The sequence below is a fragment of the Halictus rubicundus genome, chromosome 18 (genome assembly GCF_050948215.1).
Source record: "Halictus rubicundus isolate RS-2024b chromosome 18, iyHalRubi1_principal, whole genome shotgun sequence".
NCBI classification, from domain to species: domain Eukaryota; kingdom Metazoa; phylum Arthropoda; class Insecta; order Hymenoptera; family Halictidae; genus Halictus; species Halictus rubicundus.
This window is the reverse complement of record NC_135166.1, coordinates 4,509,593-4,521,713: the sequence shown is the minus strand read 5'-3', so window position 1 is coordinate 4,521,713 and position 12,121 is coordinate 4,509,593. Positions and strand designations below refer to the sequence as shown.

The following is a 12,121-nucleotide window of genomic DNA, read 5'->3' as shown; positions in this document are numbered from 1 at the left end:
ACTTCTTATTGCTTACCTTCATTTACCTAAATACAATGCAAATGGTGCATAAATGGCCACTCGAGCTTCGCTGTCCTTTTCTACGTCCGAAGGTGCACCGAACAATAGTATCTTCGTACCGTGTATTGTTTTATTATACTGTTGCGAAGGTTTTCGCTTCTCCCCGCCGATGAGCACATTTTATTCGGCAGTAAAGAGGAACCGTAAACACAACTATTTATTTACAATAATGTCCGATTTGTTAGCGACTTTCTGTCCACACGGCCGACGACAGATTCGGAGTTGTATGAAGACCCACGGTGCGGTACAGGTGCGCTGCAGGTGAGTACAGACGGCGTACTGAAGTAAGGTTGGAGTGGACTTAATAATTCTGCTTTTCAATATTGCAGGACTACGCCGCTCAATGTACGTGCAACAATTGCCGGTGTAATCGGGATCACCAACCCCTGATTGCAGTCTCCATTAAACGTAATCACGCGCACGAAGTAACATGACAAATAAAAAGTGATCGAAGTACCGCGAAGTTTCTCTATAATTACTTTCGCCGGAGGGACAGTTGTGACTTCGCTTGCTTTTACTCTGTGCTCGAATTACTATATCCAACTGCGTCCACTGATTTTTTGCAACTACACAAAAAACAGTTGCCACGCTGCTGTCGTTTCTGTTTCGAGATCAGCAAATAGTATTGCGATGGCAGTAAGGGAGTCGGCGTGATTTGCTATTGGCCGTTCCGTACGAAACGCTTGTCTCGATCAGCCAGAATCATAAAATAACATTCTTTTTAAAGGGACCATGTTCAGTTTGGACGCAAACAAGCGATTTTTGAGAAATCGAAGACTTTATTAAAAAAGAATGGTTTAGTTCGGAGAGATTCGAGCAAGGAAATTCAATGACAGAAATCAAATCATTGTTCAAAGAAAATGAATCGCGCAAATGGAAATTCGAATTGCTTTAGCGGACAGGCGTTTCGTATGTAACAATGTTAATGTTAACGCTTTACCTACCGGAAGCTTGTTAATAGATTCTTTAAGGTCTTGTCCTTTTTGCCTACGGAGTAATAAAAGATCTAGAGTGAATTCGCGATATGTGTCGCCGAGGCCTGGATGATAAATGTCGCGGAATTCCGAAATTACTTTTCGAAGAGTTTTAAACGACTCAAAGACTAGACCAGTCCCGTTCAGCAAGCCTTCCGGTGGGCAAGGGAGCCCGCCGATGCCCGCGGGCACAGCCGAGGGCAATGTGACGTCAGCGAGAAAAATATTGTCATAGTACTTTCATAGTATTGTCATAGTAGAACGGGACTGGGCTAGATCATCGCCGGTGGGCGAAGTAATTAACGTTGCGTTTCTCACGCGTGTTTGTTGAAAATGTTGCAGAGCAGCGACACGATCGTAATCAAAGACTCCTTCGTGTACAGTCGAATACCATTCTCCATTGGCAGTGTGTTACCGCATCAACGCAACCCTATAAGGTTCAAGCTAGCAATCTCGTATATATTCTTTCTGGTGATGATGCAGCTTTGGGACGTGTACGATAACCTGCACGATTTGCAATCGTTCTTCACGGGCGCGACGGAATGGCCTTTCGTGCTTTCGATGCTGATCTCGCTTGTTCTGATCCGGACGAACAAAAAGCTGATCATGGTGATCAAGAAGATCCAAAAAGAAATGAATGGCTCGATGTTGTTCGAGAACGACGAGGAGAAGCGATTGTATCAAAAGTACAACATCATCGCCACTAGTGTCAGCAAATTCGTGTCAATGACTACGGGCTCAACCATTGTCTTGTACTACCTTCGGCCCTTGATAGGTTTGCTGGTCCAACCTCGCACAGGTATCGAATATTCGTCCAGTTGATTTATTCCGAAGCCTGGCGGAGATAATCGTGTTTTTCTCGAGTAACAACCTTGTTGCAGATGCGGAGAACAACACACGTCCGTTCGTGTTACCATTTCGTTGTCACATGTTTTTCGACTACCACTACAACGTTAAATTGTACACTCTGATATACATCTGCCAGCTACCTGCTACGTATGCGTCGATGTGTCATGCAGCAGAAGCTAGTCTCATCGCCACCTCGACGTTACACGTTTGCGCAAGATTGTCGATGTTGGCCTGTCGAATTCGGATGTCCCTGACGAAATCTCCGGCGCATTTCCGGCAGAGGATAAGAGCGATGGTGATCGAGCATCTGGAATTGACGGAGTGAGTACGTAAATTAGACTGATTGCTCGAAGGTAACAATACGGGGCTAAAATGTCACTCACAGCTAGTCGCAGAATTGAGTGTACGCTCGTGTTGAATCTACATTTCGTAATAATTTTATTTGTGTGTGTGTGTGTGTGTGTTTCAGGTTGTCAGGTTTTCTAAATGACTGTTTTAAAAATATCCTTCTGATAGAATATCTGAACTGTAGCTTCAGATTGGGCATTTCTATATACGTGCTGTTAATCGTACGTAGTAGAATCTCTTTCAAGCACATATGCACATTAACACGTTGCATAGAAAATAATACAAAGTAGCCACGAGATTAGTTATACTGCTTCAGGACCACGACAACTGTTGTGAAAATTGGCATGATGGTCTAAATTATGAACAGGAACACAATCGGTGTCTGCATCAAAAAATAGAAACATGCGATTTAAAAGTATACGGTATTATCTCCGTAACTGTCAGAAAGGTCTCTACTGTAACTGTGAAAATTTTATCCCCACCATTGGGGGGATCCAGCGAGGGGTCGAGTATCGGTGAGACTCGCACGACAGTTACGAAGATACTACTGTGGGAATAGTTAATAGAAAAGCAAAAATGTATACTTTTTCGAGGGTACAGTAAAAATGTATTACGTGAATATGTTTTACGTTACACAGACACTTGGAAAAGATACGGCAGCTTTCCTTAATTTTTGTCTGTATACCGTCCTTGTGGCAGCCTGGTTGTATTTGTACTGTTACATTGGCGAGCAGCTCACATACGAGGTTCGTATTTCTACATTTATTAATTTACGTGTCGATATTTAGACATTTCAAAAGTCAGCTTATCCCTTCATATTTCACTTTGTTCGAAATAGTAACTAATAAATAAACTGCGGATTTTACGAAAAAAATCAGAAGATGAAATACAAAACAGTATGAAGATGAAGCTTTAATAATGTGCATATACATATGTGTTAGTCTCGCGTGACGAAATTGATTATTAAAAGGAGATACCTGTATGAAACCTGTATAATCCTGTTTCTTGAAATGAGTGTGGAAAATTTTGATTTTGGATAAATATCCGTAGTCTAATTGTTAATAATGTTCCAGCATTTGTGTAAACTGTACACTAATATTGAAATAACTATAATATTTAGTCGCTGAACGTAGGTGATGCGTTTTACGACACTGATTGGACAGACATTGCAGCCCGTGACAGAAAATCTTTGGTAATCTGTATATTGAACGGACAACAAGCGCAGTATTTAATGGCTGGGAAATTCTATAAATTCACGCTTTTTGGTTTTAGCGAAGTAAGTAGAACCGTTTGTTTCTATTAGTCAATAAAAAATAGGAGAAGTCATTTGTACGATGATAAATTTTTACATATTCTGTAAAAACAGCAATACAGCGAATTCTCGATATATGTCAGGAACACGGGCTTTGCCAGTGTCGTGTATTGTTCAGGAGACACTATTCTTTGATCCGCGCCGAACATAGAAAAAGTCTCTCGAGCTTCTTGGCCCCTCACGGGGCATACCCAGCGGTAGTGGGGATAATTTCGCGACATATATCAGCCATACCTCGGCGACATATATGCTTCAGAGAATTCACTGTATCACAATTTTTTTACAGAGAAAATTTTCTCAATTTCTTTTCTTTTAAGATTGTAAAAAGTTCCATGGCGTTTTTCTCCGTATTACGTACAAGCATCGAATAGAACTGGAGGAGGTACTTCATGAACGAATAGATGTGGTCCTCTAGCTTTTCTATCTGTCCGTTCAGGCGTTGCGTAGAGTTGGCAATAGACGGAACACAACTAGAATCGACAGAACTCGGAAAATCACGATAGAGAGAACACGAAGTATTATGATGCGTTGTTAAGTTTAAACATATACGAAGTGTTGACTCATTCACTCGTTCAATTCGTTTCAACCAAGCGTTGTTAATTGTTGCGAACAAGCTAGACGGGATTTATATTGGGAGACGCTACACTGTTAATACACACGTTTGAAGATTCCCGAACATGATTATAACAATTCAGGTTTTCGAAATGGAAATAAAACTGTGTAAACAATTTCAGGATTATTCACTAAAAGTTTCTTGTACTCGCATGAAAACGTAACGGTGGCCCATCAGCTGCAAACGGTATAGTTGTGCAATGTAAAATCTATTAAGAGAAGGTATAAGAAAACATAGTACGTTGATATTAATAATTTTTTATGAAAACAATCTTTCATTTTCTTCTCGATGCTTCAATATCTCCCCGTTTCATTATATTTTAATGGCGACGATTTCATTGCGTAAAATTATTGTCATCTGTGTATTTACACTAAACTAATAATCAATCATTCTTCGAGTTTCTTTCTTGATCCTCTTTGTGAGCCGAGGATGACCACAACGTCATTTTTAATTTTCTATACGCTATTTTCGTACAATATCTTTATCTTTGCAATAAACTTTTGTACAACGATTATTGTGTAGCAAAAAAATTATTTTCCCTTCCTTATCTCCGAGTTGTACTACTTGATTTCGAAAAATTTTCCATCTTTTGGCTTGTCGTCCTGTTGTACTACTCGATTTCGATAAATTTTTAATATCAAGGACGAAAAAATTCCTAGAAATGTACGTAAGAAAGTATTAAACAGGTAAGAATCTCGATCGTGCGACGTATTTAGTGGACGCGGTGACGTCACAATCGCCGATCCCAATTCGGAGGCGATCGCCGATCATCGGGAACAATCGTCACCAGATGTTCTATTATGTTGTATAAGCGCCCATTATTCGGGCCTTCTGGCCCCCACCACCACTCGAACCCTCGCGGTCGCGATGATCCGACCGCGACTTCATTTTAATAACGAAAGTCGAAGTGATAGGACGTGTTTTCCGTTATCTCCGAACCACCCTTCGACCTTGTCGACCGCGTCGGTTCTCACCGATACGCAGCAAATATTACGACGCAAGACAAGGATCTTCAAATGGTACGTACCGTTTCTACGTTTTATCATTCGGTAGAAGTCAAGATTATTTATCTGAATTTTTATTGAAATTAATACCGTGTTCAAGCGAATTATTTATTTTTCATTGATTTCAATTTATCGTGTTGTTGCCTTCTCGCGATAATTTACTGTTGCGTCGTGTGACGATAAATCGTATTTAAATTTGTCTCGTGCGAGAGAAATCAGGTTTATTTAATTTCGCTTCAATTTAATTTTGAATTTATATTCAACTTGAACTATTTATTTCCTATTAATTCGGATTTGTTACATTGACGGCTGGTCGATTGAAATTCATTGCATTTGTTCTTTCTGTCATAGAGCCTGAGGGGAAAAATAGGCTTCGATCGAGATACAATATCGATAGCCGAGTTCGAGATACAACGAGATTTCTTCGAGAGAATATGTGAGTACCAGTACATCTTTCCAATTAAACTTTGTTATTGGACGTTTTCTTTTGAAATTATTCCTGAAAAATTAATAATAATCCATCATTGATTTACTTTCGAGCAAATTTAAAGCTCATACTGAAATTTTTCGATTATTTAATTCTAATGTTTAATCGCGGTTCGACCTTTTTTAATATTTTTTTATGAGTCCATTGTGTGAATCCATTGATTATTGAATTGTATATATTTGTTGTATCAGCTATCAATAGTTTCTGCCGTATTGTTTAATCACGATTCTACCTTTTTTTTATATTTTTTTGTGAGTCACATTTTTAATATCTGTTATTTTTCAAATGTGTCATTTTTCAACTGTGTCATTTTTCAACTGTGTCATTTTTCAACTGTGTCATTTTTCAACTGTGCCATTTTCCAACTGTGCCATTTTCCAACTGTGCCATTTTCCAACTGTGCCATTTTCCAACTGTGCCATTTTCCAACTGTGCCATTTTCCAACTGTGCCATTTTCCAACTGTGCCATTTTCCAACTGTGCCATTTTCCAACTGTGCCATTTTCCAACTGTGCCATTTTCCAACTGTGCCATTTTCCAACTGTGCCATTTTCCAACTGTGCCATTTTCCAACTGTGCCATTTTCCAACTGTGTCATTTTTCAAACGTGTTATTTTTCAACTGTGTCATTTTTCAAACGTGTTATTTTTGAAATATGCTATTTTTCAAATGTGTCATTCTTGTTTAATTTTTTTTTCATGTGCTAATTTAAAATTAATATAGAGTTGCGTATAAAAATTAAAGTGCACGGGAGTTTTACATGCTATAATATTTATTAAAGTAATGTCACGAATAACAATGCACTGGTCGCGTTTGTCTTTTCATTAATTTTTTTAGTTTCTTATCATTAATTTATTTTCTCCGATTATTCAATTCAAATAACTTTTTCAAACCTAATCTTTTCGGCCTTTTTTAATATTTTTTTATGAATCCATTGTATTAATCCATTGTTGATTGCATTGTATACGGGGTGTGGGCGGACGGGTGGTACAACCGGGCAGAGGATGATTCTACATTAAAACTAAGTCGAAAAAAAGGAATAACATTTTTTCGTTCGACGTCTGGTTTTCGAGAAAATCGAGTTTAAAGACCCTCTCTTTGATCTGTATATGCACGAAGTAGAATTGGTTGGCCATGGTCAGACGCGTCAGACGATTCCTAGCTAATAACATATGTACGTATTTGCTGCATTTTCAAAATCGGTTTTCTCAAAAACGAGGCGTCGAACGAAAAATTGTTATTCGTTTTTTCCGACTTATTTTTACATGTAGAATCATCCCCTGCCCGGTTGTACCACCTGGTCCGGCCGCACCCTGTATATTTGTGGTATGTTTCTAAACGAATTCTATTCTATTTAACTCTCGTATTTCTATTTTGAAGGTTGCTGTAACTCGAGAAGAACACCAACTTTCAATGATTACGTTAGCCGCCCTTGTTTCCGATGTCTTCAGAGTTTACGTTATCTTGGAGATTAGAATATTTTTCTATCGCAAAGTGGAGAAGTCCGATCGAGACGGTGGAGGTCCGCACCTACTCTTCATGTAGGGGACCTCGCAGCATAAGGCCGCGGCCCACCATCTCTGGCAGTAAAGCCAGCGTTACTAGGCTCCGGTCTATACTCAAAGCGGCCAGCTCGTGGAGTGTATACTCGCGAGTTGAACTAACGTTTTGAGCGAAGGGGCGCATCTGTCCTGGCGTTACGACGACCAGGCAGGTGGGTGGTGTTGTCACGCGTCTGAATCCGGGGTGGATTCTATGGGCTTGGAAACCCAGTCGCTAACCGTCTCGTTTCGCCTCTACCCAATTAAACAGAAATTGTTGATAATGCGCTTCGAATACATTGGAAACAAGGGTACTAAGACTAACGTAATTCACCTCATCGACAGCTCAGATTCAGAGCCAACGTGTAGTGCCTCCTTCAAGGGGGAGAGAATGTAAGTAGCAAGACATCTTTTCAATTATCACTTTGACTGCCACACTAGAAACCTCAGAAATTCCCTAAAATCAAAGTGAGTTATTTAATGAAATAAAAATTGAAAACAATTAAATGTACGATATTGAGTAGTCCTCCACCTTTCTTGCATTTTACAGATCCCAATCAAATTTGGTACAATGAATATATTAACGTAAAAATTCATTTTAAAACCTGGACAAATAATTCCGTCACCCACATATGGGTGACATGGCAGTCAACGTGTTAAACTATCTCATTGAATATTTTCTTTTCAAATTATTAATGAAATATCGTACAGCCTAGACGGTACTAGTCTAGAGGTTAAATAAATTTTCCATATCATAGAGATACAAACTAAAAATTCGAGGCAACGATGCGTTTCCACCGCTTTGCTTTTTTTATTTTGAAAATCGTTTAGATAGACTCTTTTTATCCCACGATGGAATTGTAAGAATCGATTTTTTAATATTGTTTCTTTCTTTGATTCCAGGACTCTAACGCAGCTTTCTCGCCTCCCAACAAGTAGTGAGTGAAAAAACAACTGTCTTTTTTCTTCCTATATTTGATCAGTAGAAATTGTTTTTGACGAGTACAGTGACCGCGGAAACGCCAAGCGTTCCCGCGGGTGGTAATCTGTTTCCTAGCTAGGTAGGGTCTTTTTGTACGTCGCGTTTTTCTTAAATGAAACAACATTTAATTACCATTGAATTACCATTTCGATAATGGTATCGCTAAATTTCGAGAAGATAAAAATCTTCCGTAATTTGGTATACGATTACTAGAGTCATTTTTTATCATGAAGATAACTATTTATTTTCAGAATTTATTCAAAACGAAATGAAGTCTCTTTCTGCCATCAAGATAATTATTTATTTAAAAAATTTTTAAATTCGAATTGCTCGGAAGCAGTAGATCTTACGTGCAAAAAGACGATTCGCGACGGATAGATCCTCGAAACAAAGCAAACACGCACATAAAAAACTGTATTATTTTCACGAGTACTTTACATTTAGTATAGTACTCTTTTCGAAACATTGCTTTGTTGAAAGGATCGTCCGAGGGTTTTTCTAATATTTCATTAAAGATTGCAAATATATAAATGAAATAAATTAAAATCTTTCTCAATCTCTATGCTTCACAATTAAAGTTTTGTATTAGTTTTCTCAATAATTCAATATTTTATTCATAATTTGAGATTATATTTTGAATTTTAAATAGAGTCTTTTTGCAAGAATGCATAAAAATTAGCTCGTACAGAATCTAACAAATTCTTTTAGTTAGGATTTTCAGGATATTAAGGTTCCCTGTTCGTTGCTCGAATCCTCTCGCGTGCCCAGGCGCTACTCGGGAGGGTGAGAGCAACGGGCACATGGAATATTGTTTTAATAACATATATGTGGCGATTGACAATGGTTAGTGTATCGTGCACGACGTATTTTCCACTTGTGTGTGTGTGTGATTAGGCAGTGGAATTGCGTCGGTTCTTCAAACTAGATTCAATAAAACGCATATTCCTGTAGATCTTGTGACATGCTACGTAGATCTTCGTGGAATGTGTTGGCGCGTAATGTTCTCAAAAACTACATCTCTAATATTCAGAATTGCACACGTAGTTTAACCCAGAGTCCAAAATAGATTATTTCAATTGATCGATTTATCTCGCAAAGGTCACTGCCATTGTCAGTCGATTTCAGGAAAACTGGTACGTACCTTAGTGTGTTTGTGTGAGATTTCGACGTTAGGGTGTCGGAGGCGTCCCGGGACGTCCTCTCTAGGTATTAGGCTATTGCACCCTGGCGTCTGAATGGGAATCGTGTAGCGAATGTGTTGGTGTGCCTGTGTTTTTTTGCCATTTTTTAAATATAGGACTAGGCAGGTAGGTAGCTTACCTTGTTGGTGTGAACGTTAATTTTAAGTAGGCAGGGGCCGGGGCTGGCTACCGTTTTCTCTTTCGGGTAGGCCGCGATTCGCCCGGTAGTCGGTTCCTGGAAGAGCTCTCGAAGTTTCGTCCTCGAATCGAAATCGAACGAGGCATGACGTTCGATGGATGTGTTTCGAACTCGATTCTTCTAGCTCGCTTTAGCTTTTCGCGGACGCGGACGGGAACGCGCGCGGATTAGGGCCTCGAAACGTTGCGCACCTGCTCGATCGCACCAGAGGAACGATCGGCTTCTCCCGAGACTCGTCACTCGTCTCGGAAGTCGTCGATCGTTTTCCCTGCGAGCACGTTTAGGGTTTCAGTTGTTCGGCGGACCGCGAAGAAAAAGAAGAGGCCCGACAAACAGTCACTCAAGAGGGCAGCAACTGCATGTCGTTTCTTCGTTACCACCTCGTCACTGTACTCGTCTGTAGAAATACTAGAAGTAGTTGTAGAAGTAGTTAGTTGTATGCATGGGCAGGCCTCGCCGCCCCAACGATCAGCCGAGATGGACACATCCGCGATTTGCAGTAGCGTTGCGAGAAACAAACACGTGTTGCATTAATCGATTTTGAACAGAGGTTTTCATCAAAGTTAGTGTTGCGGAGATAATCGCGATCCAGATTGTTTATAGTTTAGCGTTGCGAATTGAATCGCGATTTCCATTTCATTTTCTTTTTGATTGCTGCTTGAAACAATTTTTAAGATATGAAGATTATATAAGAATTTTTGTAGTAGTCTCTTCTTGGATCCTCTGTTCGTTGAATTAGCGTTTGCGCAGTAAAAAGAGAACGCGTTTGTGTTCGAGTCTTTTTCGACATTTCAGGCGCCCATGCTCGAGCTGCAACGAACCACTGGAAAAGTGGTCTACGCAGTCGAAACGGCTCTGCCTGGTGTGGCGCAGGCATTCGCGGTTTCGATTAGAGTTGCGAGAGAATCACAACGGGTTGAATTAGCGTAGCGAAGAAATAAAACAGAATTTGCTTAGCCACCGTTTTTGATAATGACGAAGTGAGATAGTGGAGGAACCGGGTCTCTCCACTAGTAGACTTTGTCGTTCTTCCTGCATGCCGCGAATCAATCGATAAAAACACTATTTCTGTTTGAGAAATTAGCGTTGCGAGAATTTGTTGTCGCGATTGTCTTAGCGTTGCGAAAAATACCAACGCGTTGTCTTAAGGCGGGATTAACGTGCATATTGGATAACGCAAAACATAAGGTTTAATGATTAGACTCGCGACCGCGTATATAAAAGTAGACGATTAACATTGCAGAGTCGGTAGCGCACAAAGCACGCGAACATTGAATTCCGGAGATTTTGTTGTTTAGATTTTCGAGTTATACTGCTCGAGTTTTATATTTCAAGTTTAGAATTTTTGCTACCGTCAAAACGTGGAGCATGCGTCCACCGGACCACTACGCGTCGAGAAGAAACGTATTGGTACGTTCTCAGGTCGCAGTTAGCTCAAAATCACGGTGCACGTTGCTACGTTAAATTCCGCGCGGTGTGCCCTAACACACGACTCGTTTGCCGTTCCACCAATGGAACAAGTGTATCCGTTGTCGTACGAAAATACCATACGCAAAAAGAAGACGTATTAAGTTACGTCACCCTGTGGTGGTACGCACGACAATGTCATGGTGACCATTGTATTAGCATCTAATGCGGTGGGAGCCATGGTGTTGGCGTGACTTACGATGACGGAAATCACTGTAGCTTCACCTGAACGTAGCGACGTGTGCCTTGGCCATTTGATGGTGTGTGAGCGCTAAATGCAGGGAATCTACCACTGCGTTTCACAAAGCATGTATTTTTTCAACGTAGTGGTTCGATCGCGTTAGTAGACATACACGATGTGTATGTACAGCGTATCGAACGCCTCGTCGGCCCGTAAGGTAAAAGATGAGGTATCTTTACGTAGACCGTGCAGTAGTTTTGTCGAGATGGAACTTAGTGTTCATTGCGCCGTGCAAAACTGATTTTGCAATGTCCGAATCTGTAATAATAGTCGGGACAGCAAAGTATTATAGTCCCTTGCTCGCGTGATATAGTAAGAATTAGAGATTCGAATCGATTTAATATGAAAGTTTTTCAATATGCAAACCGTAGAAAATCCCGCCTTTTAGAGTTGCGATAATTGAAATGCCGCACTGCACCCTATGACTGCCCCTGAACACCCGCAGCCGGTGTGGCTGCCCCTGAACACCTGCAGCCGGTGTGGCTGCCCCTGAACACCCGCAGCCGGTGTGGCTGCCCCTGAACACCCGCAGCCGGTATGGCTGCCCCTGAATACCCGCAGCCGGTGTGACTGCCCCTAAACACCCGCAGCCATTGCTTCCCCTTTAGAGTTGCGTATGAAGAAATTAAAGTGCACGGGAGTTTTCTCTATCGAATTTAATAAATTAGTGTCCCGACAAATAATGCACTGCTCGCGTTTGTTTCGACATATTTATTATTTATTGTTTGTAGACACTAGCGTTGCGAAAGAATGATTCGGCTTGGCTCCCTCCCCATTAATTCAAATGGCTGCTATCGCGATTCCATATAGTGTTGCGGAAAAAGAAATGAGAGTGCACGGGAATTTGTTGTTCTGAAAAAAAT

The 12,121-nt window shown here is 40.5% G+C and overlaps 2 protein-coding genes across 4 annotated transcripts in view; one reads left to right on the top strand and one right to left on the bottom strand.

Moving 5' to 3' along the window:
* Positions 1-12,121, bottom strand: part of LOC143362762 (uncharacterized) — a 174,187-nt gene that overhangs the window by 121,145 nt on the left and 40,921 nt on the right. The window lies entirely within an intron of this gene.
* LOC143362757 (odorant receptor Or2-like) overlaps positions 61-12,121 on the top strand; it is a 361,950-nt gene continuing 349,889 nt past the window's right edge. The window contains exons 1-8 of one of the 3 annotated variants that reach the window (XM_076803186.1): positions 61-321; positions 390-696; positions 1,377-1,833; positions 1,916-2,204; positions 2,353-2,452; positions 2,870-2,977; positions 3,352-3,507; positions 3,861-4,070. In XM_076803186.1, coding sequence (XP_076659301.1) covers positions 691-696; positions 1,377-1,833; positions 1,916-2,204; positions 2,353-2,452; positions 2,870-2,977; positions 3,352-3,507; positions 3,861-3,914 — 1,170 coding nt within the window. In that variant the 5' untranslated portion in view covers positions 61-321; positions 390-690 and the 3' untranslated portion in view covers positions 3,915-4,070. Of the gene's footprint in view, positions 697-1,236; positions 1,834-1,915; positions 2,205-2,352; positions 2,453-2,869; positions 2,978-3,351; positions 3,508-3,860; positions 4,071-12,121 lie in introns of those variants that run through there. The other 2 variants (XM_076803187.1, XM_076803185.1) reach the window with 2 other exon arrangements.